This window comes from Coregonus lavaretus (assembly GCF_964263955.1).
Source record: "Coregonus lavaretus genome assembly, chromosome: 16".
In the NCBI taxonomy this organism is placed as follows: Eukaryota; Metazoa; Chordata; class Actinopteri; order Salmoniformes; family Salmonidae; genus Coregonus; species Coregonus lavaretus.
The window spans coordinates 12,249,782-12,272,281 of record NC_140003.1 but is presented as its reverse complement, the minus strand read 5'-3'; the positions used below and the strand labels follow the sequence as shown (position 1 = coordinate 12,272,281).

Sequence of the window (22,500 nt, the reverse complement as noted above, 5' to 3'; positions counted from 1 at the left end):
GTGCACTAACTGTGACCAGGGCTCTGCTCAAAAGGTGTGCACTATAAAGGGCATAGGCTGCCATTTGGGACATTTTATGTGACTGGAGGTGGTGGCACACATGGAGATGCCTCCCCCTGCTGTGACAGGAGGCTGAAGAGTCCATTCATTAAAATCCCACAGAGAAAGCTGGAGAGGTGCTCCACAGTCATTTCTGTGGAGCACAGTCTCTGTACTGCTAGCCATAGACACTACAGTTTATTGATTTAATCTTTACTTAACCAAGATGTCGCATTCAGTAGTGGGCCCAGAATAGAGCCTTGGGGGACACCAAATTGAGTTAGCTATGATATTGAATGTGCAAATGGCTAGGCTTGTCATCCCTGGCACAGTAGCAGATTCTGTTTTTATAGACTAGGATTATGGCCATACTCGTGATGCAACGAGTCACACAGACAGACCGACCGACAGAGGTACCGCTGGTGGTGGGGCAAAGAGATAAGGATTGGAGAGGGTGACAACCAGGGCATTCCAGGCTTGTGCAACACTCTCCTATCTTACTGTCATCATCAGCCTGCCTGCAACGGCACGTCAATGTGTTTCAGCATGCAACAACAGACACTACCAGATATCACAATAAAACACACACAGGCACACACACACACGCTACAGTACAGCAGGGAGACTGAGCAGGAGTTGGAAATATGGCATTTTCAGTGCTTTCCCATCACATCTGTCAAGACTAAGTAAGACTGTACTTTGTCTAGTCCCATTACATTTGACAGGCTAAGGACCAGCATTTCAGGATCCCATAATGTTGACAAATGACTGCTACCAGGAGTCCATGTCCGGTGGTCCATGTTTTGTGGGGAGACTGTTGTTTCATATTTTGGTGTGCTCAAGCCTTTTACAGTCCAGCAGTGAAGAGTAAATAATATTTGGGGGGAGTTTGCAAACAGTCGTAAGCGAATTCAAAGAGAACGCATGAAACAAAGAGTCCAATTTCTTGCTTGGCTAGACTGAAAGAATCATCAACATAGTGCCTAGGGCATAAGTGGCCATCTCTTCATGTGGACCCTCTTCCTGTGTGTGTGTGTGTGTGTATGTGTGTGTGTGTGTGTGTGTGTGTGTCTTGACTGTCTTCACGTTTGAGGTTGAGACTAAAAATACCATTTCCAAATACTCCGGAGGGGAGGAACGGTAAAAACACAACCACATGACAGAGAAAACCTACAGAACAGTTTGATGGGTCCCTCTGGTCGGCAGAAAACAAAAATAGAGAGAAAAACAACCAGAGAAATCATTAAGAACAAAATAATATTTTGCTTCCATTTTAAAGAGAGAAAGAGAGCTTAGTAGAATAATACATCCCTACTAGATACCAAACCAACCATTCCTGTGTGTGTTCAAAACAAGCTTTATAGTTCAAAGTGTACTAATGCTATTACTGTCATTCTAAATGGTAGATTCTTTAGACAATAGTCACAAATTCTGTAATGATCTTGTGTCACATTGCATCTCTGTATCAACTGGTCAAAGGCTGCAGTGATAGGTTAAGGAGGTGAGTGATAGGTTAAGGAGGTGAGTGATAGGTTAAGGAGGTGAGTGATAGGTTAAGGAGGTGAGTGATAGGTTAAGGAGGTGAGTGATAGGTTAAGGAGGTGAGTGATAGGTTAAGGAGGTGAGTGATAGGTTAAGGAGGTGAGTGATAGGTTAAGGAGGTGAGTGATAGGTCAAGGAGCCTGACTAGCTGTCCCATCAGCACTGAGTCATGGCTGCCCAGTGTCCAGATGGCCCTGATATCCAGGAAGTCAAGCAGCTTGAAATAGCTTTGAGTAAACAGCATCAGACACACTGATACAGGACGACTGCTGTGACAGGAGGAAAGCAGGGTTGAAAAGGCCTCGAGGATCTCAGGAGGCTTGGCTCCTGTTCTACGGTTCTACTACTGTCAGTCACACCCACACACACACTGTTCAATCAATGAGGCAACATAGTATAGACTTAGATTGTGAATTTAGAAGCAATGGAGAGCACATGGGTGTCCTTTCAGTGACATATTATGATAAGGGCTGAGAAAATTCTACAGATCAGATCGTCAACACTTGATAATGACGGTTCATAAATGTAATAAAAAGAGGTTTGTCATTGAGATCGCTGATAGCCAATACCATCAACATACATTAACAGAACAAAAGCTTATCATGAAAACCCATCTCCCATTGTCTGGTACAGTGTGATTCATCCACATCCACACGCATAGTCGTCATAGCGGCGTCTGAGTGCGATGACCTTACCTGCTAACCCTGAATTGAAGATGACGGTGGGGGATCCACAGCCAGGAAGCGGGGGGGCCATGGGGGGTGGAGGCGGGGGCAGGGGCGCAGACACCTCCATGGGGCCGGGGGGAGGCGGGGGAGGAGGGGGGGGAGGGGGAGGGGGAGGAGCGGCGGGAACAGCCAAAGGCCCATTTGGCACTGGAAGAGAGGGAGAGAAATAGAGAAGAGGATGAACAAATAGGAGCAGAGGGAATGCGAGAGAGAGAAAGAGAGAAACTAAGGGTGGAATTGAGATGACAACATGCCAAGTGCTGTCTCCCATTGAGACTTAATCAGCAGAGTAAAAACTGCTCTGCTCCCTCCCTCTCTCTCTCTCTCGGCTGGCTTTCCCCAGCTCCGCCTCTGCGTCTGTTTGTCACAACTCATATGCCAGAGATGGAACAGCAAAACATTTAAGGGCATGTTGTGAAACTAGCAACTAGCAATCCAGACTGTTTAGCTACCGTCTGGGACTAAACAGTAAACTAAGCCGGGATTGGTCTAGTACTCCACCTACCGATTCCAGGAACAGGTGGTGGGGGAGGAGGAGGAGGGGGCGGCGCGGGCATCCCCGGGACCCCATTTGACCCCATTGGGCTGACCGTGCCCCCGTTATAGACCCCTGGCACAACCTCCATGCCAGCCACCAGCGGGCCCCCGGGGGCGGGCGGCGACGGCAGGATGGAGATGTCCCCATCGCCCTTCTTCTGGATCTTCATGGTGCCCTGCTTCTCCAGCTCGTGGATCTTCTTCTCCAGGTTGCACTGCCTCTGGATGGCCTCGTCCTTCTCCTTCACCATCCGCCGCAGCGTGTGCACCTGCGAGTTGGCGTCCTTGTACACCTCCTGGGTGAGAGGGAACAGAGATGTTACGGTATGTACGCAGATCAGGGGGCCGTTTAATATCAAGCATCTCAGAGTAGGAGTGCTGATCTACAGTCGTGGTCAAACGTTTTGAGAATGACACAAGTATTGGTCTCCACAAAGTTTGCTGCTTCAGTGTTGATGATGGCAATTTGCATATACTCCAGAATGTCATGAAGAGTGATCAGATGAATTGCAAAGTCACTCATTGCCATGAAAATGAACTAAATCCCCCAAAAACATTTCCACTGCATTTCAGCCCTGCCACAAAAGGACCAGCTGCCATCATGTCAGTGATTGTCTCGTTAACACAGGTGAGAGTGTTGACGAGGACAAGGCTGGAGATCACTCTGTCATGCTGATTGAGTCAGAATAACAGACTGGAAGCTTTAAAAGGAGGGTGGTGCTTGAAATCATTGTTCTTCCTCTGTCAACCATGGTTACCTGCAAGGAAACACGTGCTGTCATCATTGCTTTGCACAAAAAGGGCTTCACAGGCAAGGATATTGCTGCTAGTAAGATTGCACCTAAATCAACCATTTATCGGATCATCAAGAACTTCAAGGAGAGAGGTTCAATTGTTGTGAAGAAGGCGTCAGGGCGCCCAAGAAAGTCCAGCAAGCGCCAGGACCGTCTCCTAAAGTTGATTCAGCTGCGGGATCGGGGCACCACTGTCACGATCGTCATATGGAACAGACCAAGGCGCAGCGTGATGAACAAACATACTTTAATTAGTTAAAGTTTAAACACAATACAAAACAAGAAACGACTCGTGACGTCCAACGGTAACAATGACCGAACACGGAACAAAAACCCACAAACACAAAGGGAAACATAGACAGTATAAATATGGCTCCCAATCAGAGACAACCAGCCAACAGCTGACACTCGTTGCCTCTGATTGGGAGTCACTCAGGCAAACATAGAATAAAACAAACTAGAACCCCCAACATAGACATATAACACATAGAATAAACACAAAGAATGAACACACCCTGGCTCAACATAATGAGTCCCAGAGCCAGGGTGTGACAGTACCCCCCCTAAAGGCGCGGACTGTGACCGCGCCTCAACTAAACAAAACAGGGGAGGGCTGGGCGGGCATACCTCCTCGGCGGCGGTTCTGGCTCCGGCCTTGACCACCACCCTCCAATACACCCCCCATAGCGCCCCTGGTCCAGTCTGGCCCCGCCGGCTGGAGCCGAACTGGACTTAGCAGGAGCGGTTAGCTTCAACTCCATCGTGGAGCAGTTGACCGGTACCTTACCAGGCACCGGTGACCCAGGCACGGGTTGTGCTGGACTGACGACGCGCACCCCTGGCTTGGTGCGTGGAGGAGGAACGGGCCTTACCAGGCTGACGACGCGCACCCCTGGCTTGGTGCGTGGAGGAGGGACGGGCCTTACCAGGCTGACGACTCGCACCCCTGGCTTGGTGCGTGGAGGAGGGACGGGCCTTACCAGGCTGACGACTCGCACCCCTGGCTTGGTGCGAGTGGCAGGAACAGGCCGGGCCGGGCTGGCGACGCGCACCGTAGACTTGGTGCGAGTGGCAGGAACAGGCCGGGCCGGGCTGGCGACGCGCACCGTATACTTGGTGCGAGTGGCAGGAACAGGCCGGGCCGGGCTGGCGACGCGCACCGTATACTTGGTGCGTGGAGCAGGGACAGGCCGGGCTGGGCTGTCGACGCACACCGTAGGCTTGGTGCGTGGAGCAGGGACTGGCCGGACTGGGCTGTCGACGCACACCGTAGGCTTGGTGCGTGGAGCAGGGACAGACCGGACCGGGCTGGCGACGCACACCGTAGGCTTGGTGCGTGGAGCAGGGACTGGCCGGACTGGGCTGGCGACGCACACCGTAGGCTTGGTGCGTGGAGCAGGGACAGGCCGAACCGGGCTGTGGAGACGGATAGGAGCCCTGGAGTGAAGAGCGGCCACAACCTGTCCTGGCTGAATGCCTACCCTCACACACTCTGTGTGAGGCATCCGCACAGGACGTACAGGGCGGTGTATCCGTAACCTGGTGGCCTCCAGAATCCGCCCCTTTTTTGCCTCCGTCAGCCCCGTCGTCCATGCCGTGTGCCCCCCCCCCTAAAAATGTTCTGGGGTTGCCTCTCGACCGCCCGACGACGACCCTGATCACGCCGTTGCTCCTCTCTACGGCGCGCCTCCACCGTCTCTTCTCCCGGCGCTTCCTCCCATGTCCAGCCCAAGAGCTGCCCCTGGACACGCTGCTTGGTCGTTGCATCGTGGGTTTTTCTGTCACGATCGTCATATGGAACAGACCAAGGCGCAGCGTGATGAACAAACATACTTTAATTAGTTAAAGTTTAAACACAATACAAAACAAGAAACGACTCGTGACGTCCAACGGTATCAATGACCGAACACGGAACAAAAACCCACAAACACAAAGGGAAACATAGACAGTATAAATATGGCTCCCAATCAGAGACAACCAGCCAACAGCTGACACTCGTTGCCTCTGATTGGGAGTCACTCAGGCAAACATAGAATAAAACAAACTAGAACCCACAACATAGACATATAACACATAGAATAAACACAAAGAATGAACACACCCTGGCTCAACATAATGAGTCCCAGAGCCAGGGTGTGACAACCACCAGTGCAGAACTTGCTCAGGAATGGCAGCAGGCAGGTGTGAGTGCATCTGCACGCACAGTGAGGCGAAGACTTTTGGAGGATGGCCTGGTGTCAAGAAGGGCAGCAAAGAAGCCACTTCTCTCCAGGAAAAACATCAGGGACAGACTGATATTATGCAAAAGGTACAGGGATTGGACTGCTGAGGACTGGGGTAGAGTCATTTTCTCTGATGAATCCCCTTTCCGATTGTTTGGGACATCTGGAAAACACGTTGTCCGGAGAAGACAAGGTGAGCGCTACCATCAGTCCTGTGTCATGCCAACAGTAAAGCATCCTGAGACCATTCATGTGTGGGGTTGCTTCTCAGCCAAGGGAGTGGGCTCACTCACAATTTTGCCTAAGAACACAGCCATGAATAAAGAATGGTACCAACACATCCTCCGAGAGCAACTTCTCCCAACCGTCCAAGAACAGTTTGTTGATGACCAATGCCTTTTCCAGCATGATGGAGCACCTTGCCATAAGGAAAATAGCGATGACTAAGTGGCTCGGGGAACAAAACATCGACACTCAAAAGAGGCGGGTGGACAAACAAAAACCCACAACTTTTGACAAACTCCAAGCATTGATTATGCAAGAATGGGCTGCCATCAGTCAGGATGTGGCCCAGAAGTTAATTGACAGCATGCCAGGGAAGAGGTCTTGAAAAAGAAGGGTCAACACTGCAAATATTGACTTTTTGCATAAACTGAATGTCATTGTCAATAGAAGCCTTTGACACTTATGGAATACTTGTAATTATACTTCAGTATACCATAGTAACATCTGACAAAAATATCTCATAACACTGAAGCAGCGAACTTTGTGAAGACCAATACTTGTGTCATTCTCAAAACTTTTGCCCACGACTGTAGGATCAGTTTAACCTTTTAGATCATAACGAATAAGATTACATGGACAGAGGGGACCTGATCCTAGATCAGTACTCCTACTCTTAGATGCATTATACAAATGGGCCTTGAGAATTATCGACCTGTGTCTGTCTAGCAATGTTATTCTCTTCTCTTCCCTGTTGATTTAGGGGACAGTGAGTGAAGGGGAGTGAGTCTCACCCGGATCGAGTCCAGCTCCTTGTTGCGCGTCATCAGCTGTTTCTCCAGCTCCACAATCTTGGACATGGCCTCGTTCTCCGTGTCCTGCAGCTTCTCCGTCATCTTGGAGAGCAAAGGTCAACGTTCAAGGGTCAGGTCAGATGACAACATGCCACGGATACACAGAGAACTGTGAGAGGGTTTTGTGCATGCAGGTACAGTCAACGCTTTTGTACATAACAGTGTAGGCTAACAGGATGGATAAAAATATATTATGATATAGCTTGCTCAACAATATCATATCGAATGATCGATATTGGTGGCCATCACTAGTCACAACCCAACAAAGTGTTTGCAGTCCTTAACACACATTTATGCAGGTCATATTAAACAGCGGTTTATTACATAGATGGTGTATGTGTGTGCAAATCATGCATCATTTTACATCATCCATGTGTACTGTTGTGACACTGTAAGGGTCTCTTGTAGCTCAGTTGGTAGAGCATGGCGCTTGCAACGCCAGGGTTGTAGGTTCGATTCCCACGGGGGGCCAGTATGAAAAATGGATGCACTCACTAACTGTAAGTCGCTCTGGATAAGAGCGTCTGCTAAATGACTAAAATGTAAATGTAGGATATGTCTGTGCATTAGCCATCAAAACATTCATGTCAAATGCCCTTAATCTGGTGTTTGTGGACATCCTGACCTGAACAAAAATGTGTGTGTGTGTGTGTGTGTGTGTTGACTGCTAACTGAAAGCATGAGACTAATCTAAAGGGCCTTTGAGAGAGAGGCATGTGATGGAAAGCTGGTATGACAGAGATTTAAAGGCACACTGTACATGTTGTCAGATCCCCCCCTAACACTGTACAGTACAGCACGCTGACGTCTGTATGGCATCAAATAGAAGTCAGTATGTCAAAACAGACTAAATACAGTCACAGGCACTAGATGAGAGCAGACTGGACTAAGAGATGGGATTGAAGTGGTGAAAGAGTAATTAAGGATTCAGAGAGTAGGGACGGGTGGAGTGAGTTATTAAAAAGTGTAAAGTGTAGGGTGGCAAGAGTCGTCTGTAGGCAGCCAGCATCGAGCGTCATGAGGAGGCAATGGATGGAGACAGTAAGCCTGTGCGTGGTTGTCGTGTCCTCTCACATGTGACATGTTCTCCTCCAGCTCCTCCACGCGCTCCAGCGCAGCGTTCTTGGTCTCGGCGTCCTCAAGCAGGGCACCTACGTCAAACACGTTGTCCAGGTATGCCTGAATCTGCACTGTCAGCTTGTCACTCTCCGTGTGCTTCAGCTTCTACATATACAGACAGACAGACAGTCAATGAAAAGCCTATGACATGTTCCATGTTGTTCCCAGTCTATATTGGGGATAACACAAAAACAACTTATTTATATTGTGATCTTTATATCTACTGTACATCTACTTCAAATCAAATGTTATTTGTCACATGCTTCGTAAACAAGAGGTGTAGACTAACAGTGAAATGCTTACTTACGGGCCCTTCCCAACAATACAGAGAGAAACAAATAGAAATAGTAGAAAAATTATAACACGAGGAATAAATACAGGAGTACCGATAACTTGGCTAGATACACGGGGTACTTACATCCAGGTAGTCGTCCAGACAGAGCTTGGTGAAGTCGTACTGCAGGTGTACCCTGAAGTTCATGTCCTCTACTGAGTGGACCACGATGTTGATGAACTGCATACACGCCACCTATAGGCATCAGCAAGCATTGAAAACGCATTCAGAGTGATTTCACACCAAGCGAAACCAAAACATCCAATGCATTTACAGGGGATACTTGTAGAGTGTGTCCCAACTGGTACCCTTCTCCATATATAGTGCACTACTGTTGACCAGAGCCCTATTGGCCCTGGTCAAAAGTAGTGCTCTATAAAGAGAATAGGATGCCATTTGGGACTCATCCACAGACTCCAGGGCCTGTAAATAAGCATGTGTATGGAAATGACATGGCTGCATCCATCTTGCTAAATGGGCTGATAAAGGAAGTCACTTCAGGCTGTGTCCCAAATGGCACCCTAATCCCTGTGTAGTGCACTACCTTTGACCAGGGCTCTGGTCAAAAGTAGGGCACTACACAGGGATTAGGGTGCCATTTGGGACACAACCTCATCAGTCTAATGTACACAGTGGAGTGCCACAATGTCAGTGCATTCTTGTCACCCTGCTAATACTGTCTTAATGGACTTCCTTAAGAAGCTCAAAGTCAACTGTCTGAGAGATGCCAGCCCCGTCTGACAAATCTGTTTGCTTTCGTTCTCATGTCAAATGACTGGCCCGCTACCAAATGGCTCAGAGTGGACTTGTGACTGGTTGGACTCTCATGCCAGTCACATGCCATTTGGGACACACAACATGCACAGACCAATGGGGAGCCTCGAAGAGGAGGCAGTGTGGCACATTGAGAAAAAACATGTATTTTGTTGGTGCACTCACATGTATTTTGTTGCCGCCTCATCTATTTCTATTCAAACGTATTAGTAGGAATTCTGTCACAAAATAAACTGAGTTGGCGAGGATTCCTTGCGTGTGGTTGGCTAATGATATAATTAATTACATGTCAAGCGACAGGGTCTGTGATTTCAGGATATGATGTAGCCTAACAATCGATAGCTAGTCCAGTGGAAATGTTGTGTACCATAAAGTCTATGTTGTTGTCCATGTCCTTGAAGTGTTCCATCAGCCTCTCGAACCTCTGTGTCTCAGCACACACCTGCAAGAAAAATCATCATTCCTTTTTTATGGGCCCTGGTCAAAAGTAGTACACTACATACGAAATAGGGTGACATTTGGGAAGCAGCCTCACTCTTTGCAATGGAGCATACTGTATTACCTCAGGTTGAGAAATGAAATGTTTCCGTCATATTCTCTGCCTTATGCAAAACCTACCCATGTACTTACTTCTCACTCCCTCCCATCACTCTTGCTACCTCCCTGCTAAAATATGAAGCGGAGCCCCGACATGGTGAAACCTCCCCTGGCATAGGGCTGGCTTTTTAAACACACATGACCTATTTTCTCCCACTGTGATTACCATATCTACATCTCTGAGAGAGAGGGGGGGGAGAAAGAAGAGAGAGAGAGAAAGAGAGAGAGAGAGAGAGAGGGAGGGGGAGAGAGAGAGAGGGGTGAGAGCGAGAGAAAGAGAGAGAGGATGGGAGGAGAGAAGAGAGAGAGAGAAAGAGAGATAGAGACAGAGAGGGAGAGAGAGACAGAGAGAGAGAGAGAGAGACAGAGAGACAGAGAAACTGAGCTGCTCTTCCTAACCTTCTGCCAAATGTATGACCATATTAGAGACACATATTTCCCTCAGATTACAGCGATCCACAAAGAATTCGAAAACAAACCCAATTTTGATAAACTCCCTTATCTACTGGGTGAAAAACCACAGTGTGCCATCACAGCTGCAAGATTTGTGACCTGTTGCCTCAAGAAAAGGGCAACCAGTGAAGAACAAACACCATTGTATTATACAACCTATATTTATGTTTATTTATTTTCCCATTTGTACTTTAACTATTTGCACATTGTTACAACACTGTATATATACATAATATGACATTTGAAATGTCTTTATTCTTTTGGAACTTCTGAGTGTAATGTTTACTGTTAATATTTATTGTTTATTTCACTTTTGTTTACTATCTACTTCACTTGCTTTGGCAATGTTAACATACGTTTCCCATGCCAATAAAGCCCTTAAATTGAAATTGAAATTTAATTGAGAGAGAGAGAGAGAGAGAGAGAGAGAGAGAGAGAGAGGGGGGGGGGGGTGAGAGGGAGATAGAGACAGAGAGAGAGAGAGAGAGAGAGAGAGAGAGAGACAGAGAGACAGAGAGAGAGAGACAGAGAGAGAGGGGTGAGAGGGAGATAGAGACAGAGAGAGAGAGAGCGAGACAGAGAGAGAGAGAGACAGAGAGAGAGAGACAGAGAGAGACGGGTGAGAGGGAGATAGAGAGAGACAGAGAGAGACATAGAGACAGAGAGAGAGAGAGAGAGACAGAAAGAGACAGTGCTCAGAAGCAGGGAAGAGGAGAAAGTCAGAGGAGAGATAAAGAGCCAAGGAGATGAGGAGGAGAGAGGGAAGAGAGGGGAGTGTAGTGCATAAGAGCAGCCCTCACACACAATGCTCTGTGCCCCAGCCTGCACCCTGCCCCCCACTCAAACAACCCTTTCTAGCCCACGGAGCGGGGAGTCAAGAACCCCTCACAACAAGCCTCCTCAACGAGGGAGAGCTCGATCTCAACTCAAGCAAGCCAACATAACACTCGGATTGTATCAGTTCTTTGCATAAAACACAAAAAGCTGAAAAAGAAAGCATTGTTTTTATATTACAATTTATATGACACTGCCAACCAATAACGATTGTCCAATGTGACCAATAAAATAATCTAACCACATATATTGCAAAGGGTCAATCGCTATCCATTGACTTTAATAGTGCTGTGGCACACATGGCTATGTCTCTACCTTCTGCGGGAGCAGCTCTGAGCGCTAGAAGTTGCTATTCCACCTCTAATAACAGTGAAATGCAATAGAAAGTAATGCTCAATATTTCATTCTGGGTGTAAATATTGCATTAAGTGAAGTCGGCCCAATTTCCCCGAGCCAGCCTACAACTGGGACTGCTGTAGAGATGCCAAGCCACCCCAGACTCCACCTTACTCCTACTCTACACACTCAACTGCATACAACACAGGGTATGAGTGTTGATCTAGGATCAGTTCTCCCTTTTAGATCGTAATGAACTGAAGATTGCATGGACAGGGAGACCTGGTCCTGGAACAGCACTCTTACTCTGAGACACTTAATACAAACAGCCCCTGATCAGGCTGTACTAAATAGGTCTCACATTTGTTATGATATATATGTGAAGGGCCTGTCAAATCACTAACAAACACATAACTGCTTTCTCTGTGGGCCTGAGAGGTCAGTGAACTGCCTTTCCGGCTGAGAGATGCGGAGCAACATGTTAAAGCCTTTGATACAGCCAGCGCTGCACTGCATTCTTCGATAATATCCTCCTACTACATGACTCACTACGTGAACTACGTGAAATGACACTGTCACAATAGCATAGCATTATCGTCTTGCTCCGCGCATCCCCCATACCACACCTCCTTGAAGTTGTCGAACGCAGAGAGGATGATTTCGTGTCCTCCCCTCACCAGACACATAGCAGCCAGCAGCTCCAACACCAGAGCTTTGGTTCTGGGAAAGGAGAAAAAGAAACGAATGAACGGTTAACATAGCGTGGTGCCACTGCCCATACCAACCCATCATTTCTACCACAAGGTTACGTAATGGTTGCATCCCAAATGGCACCCTATACCCTTTCTAGTGCACTACTTTGGACCAGAGCTCCATGGACCCTGGTCAATAGTAGGGCACTATGAAGGGAATAGGATGCCATCAAATCAAATCAAGTTCTATTTGTCACATGCGCCGATTACAACAGGTGTAGACCTCACCGTGAAATGCCCTTAACCAACAATGTCGTTTTAAGAAAATAGAGGTAAGAAAATACACTGCTCCAAAAAATAAAGGGAACACAAAAAATAACACATCCTAGATCTGAATGAATGAAATAATCTTATTAAATACTTTTTTCTTTACATAGTTGAATGTGCTGACAACAAAATCACACAAAAATTATCAATGGAAATCAAATTTATCAACCCATGGAGGTCTGGATTTGGAGTCACCCTCAAAATTAAAGTGGAAAACCACACTACAGGCTGATCCAACTTTGATGTAATGTCCTTAAAACAAGTTAAAACTCCTCCACGTCTCCTGATGTACTGGCCTGTCTCCTGGTAGCGCCTCCATGCTCTGGACACTACAAACTGACAGACACAGCAAACCTTCTTGCCACAGCTCGCATTCATGTGCCATCCTGGATGAGCTGCACTACCTGAGCCACTTGTGTGGGTTGTAGACTCCGTCTCATGCTACCACTAGAGTGAAAGCACCACCAGCATTCAAAAGTGACCAAAACATCAGCCAGGAAGCATAGGAACTGAGAAGTGGTCTGTGGTCACCACCTGCAAAACCAGTCCTTTATTGGGGGTGTCTTGCTAATTGCCTATAATTTCCACCTGTTGTCTATTCCATTTGCACAACAGCATGTGACATTTATTGTCAATCAGTGTTGCTTCCTAAGTGGACAGTTTTATTTCACAGAAGTGTGATTGACTTGGAGTTACATTGTGTTTTTTAACTGTTCCCTTTATTTTTTTTAGCAGTGTATTTTGGGCCTTCCTCTGACACCGCCTAGTATATAGGTCCTGGGTGGCAGGAAGCTTGGCCCCAGTGATGTACTGGGCTGTACGCACTACCAAGGTTTATCCAAGGTTACATAATGTGTTTTATCAGATCACATGGCTGGATCTAAAATGTCTATCTAATATCAGAACATGTATTATATGATAAGCAGGTCTGTTGATCTAATCCAAGGGATTCAATGAAATGTATATTACCGAGTGAATCCTTCAGCCATAATCCCTTCGGGTGATGCAGTGGTAGGGTGGTACCCTGTACCATTAGCTCATTCATTAAAAGTAAAAATATTATATTCTTTTCTATTCTAATCCTAGAGGAATTCTCTGCCTGGGTCACAGACTACAGTAGAGATGTTATGTGATCGATGATTTGAGACAGCTCACAAGCCCCTTAAACCCAGCACAAACACACACATGCACTCACACAGGTTTCTGTTCTCACGCACGCAGACACAAAGACACACACGCTACACACACTTCAATAAACAACACCCAGGGGCCTGAATAAAACGCCCCTCCTGTTGCCTGGGGTTCTGTGCAGCTGCCAGTGTTTAGCAGTGTGCCAGCGGTGCCCTGAGCTGGCTGTCTGGCTGGCTGGCTGGATAAATGAGTTAGTGCTGGATGCTGGCTTCACACACCATTTGGACGTTGAAAGAGCAGGTGCAGAGCTGGTGCAGCAATAAGGGTAGGGAAGGGCTTGTATTCATTAAGAGTCAGGAGTGCTGATCTACAATCAGTTTAGCCTTTTAGATCATAATGAATGTGATAATATAGACAGAGGGGACCTGATCCTAGATCAGCACTAGTACTTTGAGACACTTTATGAATATTGGCCCCATAACACTAAGAACTAGAGGAGCTGTTCAACACAACGCTTCCATCTTACCTGGGATTCTTATTGTTGAGACTTAGTGCAATTTCATTCACAGCATGCGGGTGGGACATCACCATGTTGAAGCCGTACTGGGTCATCAAAAATAGATGGAGCAAGAGAGGGATGGAGGGAGGAAAGGAGAGAAAAAGGGAGAGATCTCTTTAATAAACAGGGAGTGACTCCTTTTACATAATAAAGGGAAACTTGAGAAATGATGTGTTGCGGAAAACATGGTTGACGACAAATTGAATTTGGCCGATGATGGATGAGGGTGTATGTCTGCGTGTGTGTGCGTGTGCTTCAACCCTCCATCTACGTCCCAAATGGCACCCTGTTCCCTACATAGTGCAATACTTTTTGACCAGAGCCAGGGAATAGGGTGCCATTTGGGACTCACACTACGTATTGGGTTAGCATGGGGACTGGAGAGACTCTCACCTGGTAGTTCATGATGGCTCGCAGGCACATGATGCAGACGTGAACGTCGTCCTTCTTACAGACCAGCCGGGAGTTCTTCAGGGTTCTTCGGCTCGGCAACGCGTTGCAACTGAAACATATGGACATAGGAGTGTTTTCACAGCAGAAGGCGTCTCCGAATCCATACGAACAAAGAGACACATGGCTTGGTAAACAAGAAAACAGATGTCATCTGTGAACTGGAGCAGCCCACATACCATTCCTGCACCCCGTCGTTTTTCAAAGTAGACATTCAACTCCATGGCACGTTACATGGACACACAAAGAGCTGTGTAATCCACTGCCTTACTCAGAGGCCAGAGGGGAGACCGTGTGATTGTTTTCATTTAACTATCCTGCACAAAAATATCACTTACAACTAGTACAATGGCAGCAAGTCATTTGCATGCATGGAGGTGATCAGGCCAGCTTTGTGGAGACAAAACGTTAGCGAAAGAGGGCCTTTCTCCTGACCCCTTTCTCACAATGAAAGGAGAGCGCTTGAGTAGCACATCGCTGGTGTGGGTGTGTGTGCGTGCATGAGCATGTGCTACTGAACACAGTCCAGCACCGCTCAATCCAGCCAGGGACATAAGACTGGTTATTTTCAGCCCTGCATGTCATAAGGCTTTCCCCACCAGCCATGGTTCTGGAAAAGGTACCTTCAGGCTACACACACACACACACACTGATTCATGACAGCACTGAAGCCTTAAAGCTCTGACTCTGTCTTCAGTGTGGTGTGTGTGTGTGTGTGTGTGTGTGTGTGTGTGTGTGTGTGTGTGTGTGTGTGTGTGTGTGTGTGTGTGTGTTTGTGTGTGTGTGTGTGTGTGTGTGTGTGTGTTTGTGTGTGTGTGTGTGTGTGTGTTTGTGTGTGTGTGTCTGTGTGTGTGTGTGTGTGTGTCTGTGTGTGTGTGTGTGTGTGTCTGTGTGTGTTTGTGTGTGTGTGTGTGTGTCTGTGTGTCTGTGTGTGTGTGTGTGTGTGTGTGTGTGTGTGTGTGTCTGTGTGTGTTTGTGTGTGTGTGTGTGTGTGTGTCTGTGTGTGTGTGTGTGTGTGTGTGTGTGTGTGCGTGTGTCTGTGTGTGTGTGTGTGTGTGTGTGTGTGTGTGTGTGTGTGTGTGTGTGTGTGTGTGTGTGTGTGTGTGTGTGTGTGTGTGTGTGTGTGTGTGTGAGAGGCTGAGACAGTGTGACTAAGCTTTGATAAGGATTTGTGATGAGGGTAAATAGGGACAGATCAACATACTGGCTGTAGTGGGTCTTCTAAACAATCTACTAAACCACAGTAGATGGTTGGTCTTCATGGTCTGATGTTTCTCACTGGTTCCATGAATGAGAGCTATTCAGCAGCAAGCAACCAGTTATGACGTTTGCGTGTAGTAAAGGTAAAATAGCAAAACAGTGTGTGGGGTGTGTGTATGAATGACTTTGTGTGTCTTTGTGTGTGTGTGTGTGTGTGTGTGTGTGTGTGTGTGTGTGTGTGTGTGTGTGCTCTTTGTTCTATTTAGGTGCATGAGCCTACGTAGTGCAAAACAAGTTTCCTCACATAAATGCACTCGCTGCTTCACAAGCCGGTGACAGAATTGGAACATCGCCTCACACGCAGCCAGCGACGGGCGGCGGTGTTCTTCAAGAACTACGATTTTACAGAAAAATATAATTACAGAAAAATATTTCCAGCACTCAGCCTGCCTGCAACCAGGCAGCGGAAACGATTGGTAGAATGAGGGATTTGAGGGAAAGAGACTACATAGGGAATAGGGTGCCATTTGGGACGTATCCTATGTTTCTTAACCACACAGACAGAATGATGTGTGATGACAGGACTATGAGTAAAAAGAGACAGTCATTCACCCTGATGCAATGTAAGCACGGTGGGCTTGCTTTGACAGGCCTTGTTTGGTACTGACTTAGAACCCATAAAATATCCTCAAAGGCCTTCCAACTATGTTTTCATGGACGTTATTTCAACACTAAAGCTAATAAAGTATAGTCTAAGGCTGAGTTCCAAATGGCACCTTATATCCGATTTAGTGCAATACTTTACATAGGGCTCTGGTCAGAAGTAGTGCACTACATAGGGAATAGGGTGCCATTTGGGACGCACATATAGTGGACATCACATCTCACTACAGTACAACAATACTTTGACAAACACAACTATAAACTACAGTAGGCTAATATTTCTAGGAAACCCTGGGGGGAAACAGAAGACATACCATCGTCCTTGCGAATACTTTGGGCATTTCAAAGAGCTCGGTGTCCTTCGAGTTTGCCGTGAGGTTTTAAGAAAAATACATATAATTCAATATGACATCAGAAAAGTGACAACAATGATTGACTTGGGAGGGATACAATTGTGACACGGTAAAGGTTCTGTATGTTGGAAATATGAATAAATACTAATAACGCTAATGTGAATTACCTTGACTTGTCAGTCTGTGTTAGGAGGTAACTAAGGAATAATAGTACAGATAACATCATTTTAGTTTATACATCCAAAGTACAGAAGGGTTTGGTTGTAGCCAGCTACTACTTGCACAACTACCCGCATCATATAGCCTGCTCAAGGAGACATACAAAAGCAGAAACAATGCCGGAACAAACAGCCATTTGCTCTAAATGGGAACAGAAATGTCTACAGTAAGACCACAATAGAGGTAGTAGCAACTCCCCTTCAACCCCTCTACACACTGGGCCACAGCTTGGCAATGGAAGCTGATTGCTAGAGCTAACAGACAGCACTGTGAGCGACACTGTGTACTGAGTAGACCTGCCTGCTGCTGAAGACTGGAGCACAGAGCAGCCGGCTAGAGGAGGAAGGACAGAACACCAGTCAACATCAGTTCTCAGTGTCACCTTATGATGTTCATACAGCTGCCATTCACATACAGTGCCTTCAGAAAGTATTCATACCCCTTGATTTTTTTCCACATTTTGTTGTGTTACAGCATGAATTTAAAATTGATTACATTTAGATTTTGTGTCACTGGCCTACACACAATACCCCATAATGTCAACATGGAATTATGTTTTTTGACATTTGTACAAATTAATAACAAATGAAAAGCTGAAATGTTTTGAGTGTAATAAGTATTTAACCCCTTCGTTATGGCAAGCCTAAATAAGTTCAGGAGTAAAAATGTGCTTAACAAGTCACATAATAAGTTGCATGGACTTTTAAGATGATCTTTGAACGACTACCTAATTTCTGTACCCCCCACATACAATTATCTGTAAGGTCAGTCCCTCAGTCAAGCAGTGAATTTCAAACACAGATTCAACCACAAAGACATGGGAGGTTTTCCAATGCCTCGCAAAGAAGGGCACCTATTGGTAGATGGGTAGAAAGAAAAAAAAAACAGACATTGAAAACCCTTTGAGCATGGTGAAGTTATTAATTACACTTTGGATTGTGTATCAATACACCTAGTCACTACAAATATACAGGCGTCCTTCCTAACTCAGTTACCAGAGAAGAAGGAAACCTCAGGGATTTCACCTTGAGGTCAATGATCACTTTAAAACAATTATAGAGTTGAATGGCTGTGATAGGAGAAAACTGAGGATGGATCAACAACATTGTAGTTACTCCACAATACTAACCTAAACGACAGAGTTAAAAGAAGGAAGCCTGTACAGAATAAAAAAATCCAACACAACACATCCACCTAGTACCACTCTTCATATTTTCAAGCATGGTGGTGGCTGCATCATGTTATGGGTATGCTTGTCATCGGCAAGGACTAGGGAGTTTTTTAGGATACAAAGAAACAGAATAGAGCTAAGTTTGAAAATCTATGGCAAGACTTGAAAATGCCTGTCTAGCAATGATCAACAACCAACTTGACAGAGCTTGAATAATTTTTTTAAGAATAATGTGTAAATATTGTACAATCCAGGTGTGCAAAGCTCTTAGAGACAATCCCAGAAAGACTTACAGCTGTAGTCGTGCCAAAGTAAATTCTACCATGTATTGACTCGGGTGTGAATACTTATGTAAATGTGATATTTCTGTATTTCATTTTCAATACATTTGCAAACATTTCTAAAACCATGTTTTCACTTTGTCATTATGGGGTATTATGAATTCAGGCTGTAACACAAAATGTGGAATAAGTCAAGGGGTATGAATACTTCCTGAAGGCATTGTATGGGTCCCGAATGGCACCCTATTCCCTATATTGCACTACTTTTCAAAACCAGTGCACTATATAGGGAATAGGGTGCCACTGGTCAAAAGTAGTGCACTATATAGGGAATAGGGTGCCATTTGGGACGCACCGTTGCCTTAGTCTCCTATAGTATCTTTCATCTGATAGCACAATTGCTTGACAGAAGTACTAACACTAACCCCACAGGCCCTTGTACATAGGTGCTAGCACGCTATTCCCTATAAAGTAGGCTACTTTTGAACACTGCCCATAGAGCTCTGGTCAAAGGTGTGCACTAGGCTACAGTATTTAGGGAATAGGGTGCCATTTGGGACACACAAACTGGCCTGTATGTATACTGAGAGAAGAAGCCTATGTGTAGTGAGTTCAGATTAATTGAAAATGAATGTATCTTAATTAATCCACTATATGAGAGTTAGGATAACGTTGGGATTTATATGACATGTGCTACAGGGTGTCAATGGTTCTCTTTGTGTAACGTTTCTTGTAAGACCCGTGAGTTACTGACAGTCAGAAAAAAAGAATTAGCCGTCTATGTGTGAAGTCAATGGGAATAACACACTGGGACATCATTGAAACGACAGCGGGGATTAACAGAGTCAGAAATATGCATAATTGGATGAGATTTGAGTCCTAGTATGCATTAACTATGTTTGCCGCCTATAATCCAAATTAAATGACCCTGGTTTAAAGGAAACAGGGAGAATTCCAATGTTCAATGTTTAATGTTCACCCAATTATTCAAAAATATGTAGAATTCGTATCATATTCATGACATAGCATGTAATATTTGTAAAATCCCTGTGGAAAAGATAGTGCTAGAAAAGAGGATTTCCAGCTTGTTCAGAAGCCACGAAAACCCCATTGTCAGAGACATGCGGCAGAAATATCATATTCCATAACAGCCAGCCAGGGGGTCATTATGAGTCAGACGACCCAATAAAAGTCCTGGTCCCAAATTGCACCCTATTCCCTATGTAGTGCACTACTTTTGACCGTGGCTCATTAAAAGTAGTGCACTATATTGGGAATAAGATGCCATTTGAGACACAGCTCTGGAAAACACCCCCCCATCCTTTATCCTGCCATTCCGTGCCACACTGAAACATGTCTTAAGCCATTTAAAGACTTAATGGCCTCATGACCACAACAAAGGGCCTTTTCAGACATCACATGCAAACACATGCATGAACCTATAATAGCAAACTAGGGAACTATGACAGTCCAGACTAAGTGAAACACAATTATTACATTTCAAACCATTTCTTATACAACAAACATATAGAGTTTTAAATACAGAATTAGGACCTGGTTATCATTGTAGTGTGACCTTATAGTAGCCTCTAACCTGTAATGTCTGGTGTTGAGGTGATGTGTGTGTTGTTTACCGTAGCGTGGAGTGTCGCCCGGCGCGGGAAATGCTGTTCCCACTGACGGGGGACGGGAGGTTACTCCCCCTATGGAGGTCCTCTATTGATCTGCTCCAGGGCTTGTCCACCGAGTTCTCCGGGTTGTTCTCCACGCTGTCGCCATCAAACCTGGAGAGGGGAACATCCAGGACAGGACAGGGGGCTTAAAGAACCTAGTACATTTCTGTACTCTCTGACCACAGTCCAACAATGTCCCAAATAGCACCGTATTCTCTTTATCGTGCAATACTTTACCCATAGGGCTCTGGTCAAAAGTAGTGCACCACATAGGGGATAGGGTGCCATTTAAGATACAGCCTTAATCTGTTTAATACAGTATTAAAGTCTGGAAGGAAAAGGGGAACTGTATAAAAGTCATATAGAGGTGTCTCTTATTTCAAATTTCAGGAGGGAAAAAATACCTGTGGCTATTTTCTAATGGAAAGGCAGGGGACTAACTCGTACCTGGGTAATCAAGGTAAGCACTCACTGATGGGGTAACCATTAGAAATGCGTTGGACAGACCAATAACATAAGGTCAGAAAGTAAATCAAAAATGTAACTGCCACGTTAAAAATGCCATTGGCTCTGAATGGAAACCTTGTGACCGAGTAATCACGCCATCTATGAATAGAATCTATATGCCACACAGAGCGAATGTATGCGTGGCAAATGGCACCCTATTCCCTATGTAGTGCACTACTTTTGACCAGGGCCCATAGGGCTCTGGTCAAAATGTGCATACTATATAGGGAATAGGGTGCCATTTGGGACGCAATCAGCGTCTCGGGAGCCAGTCGGTCGCCACATTCGACTAGTGACTCAGTGTTTCTGAGAACGAAGCAGGCTGCAGTGTCGAGGAGATGCATCACTGATTAGGCAAAAAAGTTGTGCTCATTGTCTGGCCTGCGCTATACGAGGGCATCTATACAGGGAAACGAGCCAGAGTGACTTACGTGACAGCGTACTGTGCAAAAGAAAGATATTCCACCAGTACATCCAGGCCTTTGTTTTCTTCGTTTAGGAATTCTCTCACCCACCTAGAATGAGAAATAACACACAGCGTTAGTCCAAGAACAATATTAGGCCCACACAGACAGTGTACAGCACGTGGTACACATACAACACACAGAGTTGTGAATTGTCTGGGATTCCTTTGTCATTGAGATAGGCCTACACAACAAGGGGTAAGGGGTTGAAACATAAGAGAGAGAGGACTTTGGCTGGTCTCCTGTCTGTGGCTGGGGGCTCGGGTAGTGCACTATGTAGGGAATGGGGGCTCGGGTAGTGCACTATGTTGGGAAAAGGGTGCCATTTGGGACACGGGCTGTTTCTTCCTGTCCTCACAAGGTCACAGAGTGTGCTGTCTGTCTGTGGTGCTGTGTCACCAGCGACCTTGCTCCAGTCCCATCAACCCCCACTGCTTCCTGCTGACCCTTATCATCCCTTATCCAGCCTCCAGCTTCCAGCATGCACCCTAGCCTCATTACCCCCTGGGACCACAGCTGACCTGGGATGCGACCCAAATGGCACCCTATTCCCTTTACAGTGCACTATTTTTGACCAGGGCCCATAGGGTGCCATTTGGGACGCCGGCACTTGACTTTACATTTTAGTAATTTAGCAGACACTCTTATCCAGAGCGACTTACAGTTAGTGCATATATTTTTTTCATACTGGCCCCCTGTGGGAATCGAACCCACAACCCTGGCGTTGCAAGCGCCATGCTCTACCAACTGAGCTACACGGGACCTACACAGGACTTTCACTTTTCACATTCACATACTTCATCTTCATTATTACTCACCCTATGTGATTGGTCCTCAATGAAATTTCCAGTTCTCTCAGGACCTGGGTGGACTCCTGCACCCTCCGTCGGAATTTCTGGGGGTAAAGAAAGAGAATTATGAACATTTCATCACTCCGATCTGTATTCAGTAGACCGATAGAAAATGGCTGTTGAATTTTGAGTGATTTATGGGGCATTTCACCAACCATTTTATCAGTTGTTTATCATTCAACAGATGGCCAGGAAACATGAAAGTGAACATAATGGACAGTCCTGCTTAAAGAATGCTTGACTTTATCGTATTTATTCCAACGTCTGCTTTGCGTAGAGGCAGTTCCTTATTCTGGAGTGATATATTCATCAGCATCCCAAATGGCACTCTATTCCCTATATAGTGCACTACTTTTGGTCAAATGTAGCGCACTACAGTATATAGGGAATAATGTGCTATTTGGGATGAAGCCATAATCGACTCATTAAATTGGATCTGGCTTGTGTTTGAGCTGTCGGGGCCTTTACACAAACACAGCATAGATCCATTCTAGTCTGGTGTGCTGTTCCCGTGGTTACATGTCCAGGAACAAACGCTGGGTGGACTGAAGTGTATGACCTGCCCTGCATGTGA

The 22,500-nt window shown here is 45.9% G+C and overlaps 1 protein-coding gene across 1 annotated transcript in view; it reads right to left on the bottom strand.

The window, feature by feature from the left end:
* Positions 1-22,500, bottom strand: part of LOC311143559 (formin-like protein 2) — a gene marked incomplete at both ends in the record, with an annotated part of 73,593 nt that overhangs the window by 7,799 nt on the left and 43,294 nt on the right. Inside the window, 12 exons of the mRNA XM_084179412.1 lie at positions 2,277-2,456; positions 2,815-3,142; positions 6,879-6,980; positions 8,013-8,162; positions 8,476-8,586; positions 9,533-9,607; positions 12,012-12,105; positions 14,062-14,138; positions 14,488-14,596; positions 20,066-20,215; positions 21,043-21,126; positions 21,894-21,970. Of these exons, the coding sequence (XP_084035538.1) occupies positions 2,277-2,456; positions 2,815-3,142; positions 6,879-6,980; positions 8,013-8,162; positions 8,476-8,586; positions 9,533-9,607; positions 12,012-12,105; positions 14,062-14,138; positions 14,488-14,596; positions 20,066-20,215; positions 21,043-21,126; positions 21,894-21,970 (1,537 nt within the window). The remainder of the gene's footprint in view (positions 1-2,276; positions 2,457-2,814; positions 3,143-6,878; positions 6,981-8,012; positions 8,163-8,475; positions 8,587-9,532; positions 9,608-12,011; positions 12,106-14,061; positions 14,139-14,487; positions 14,597-20,065; positions 20,216-21,042; positions 21,127-21,893; positions 21,971-22,500) is intronic.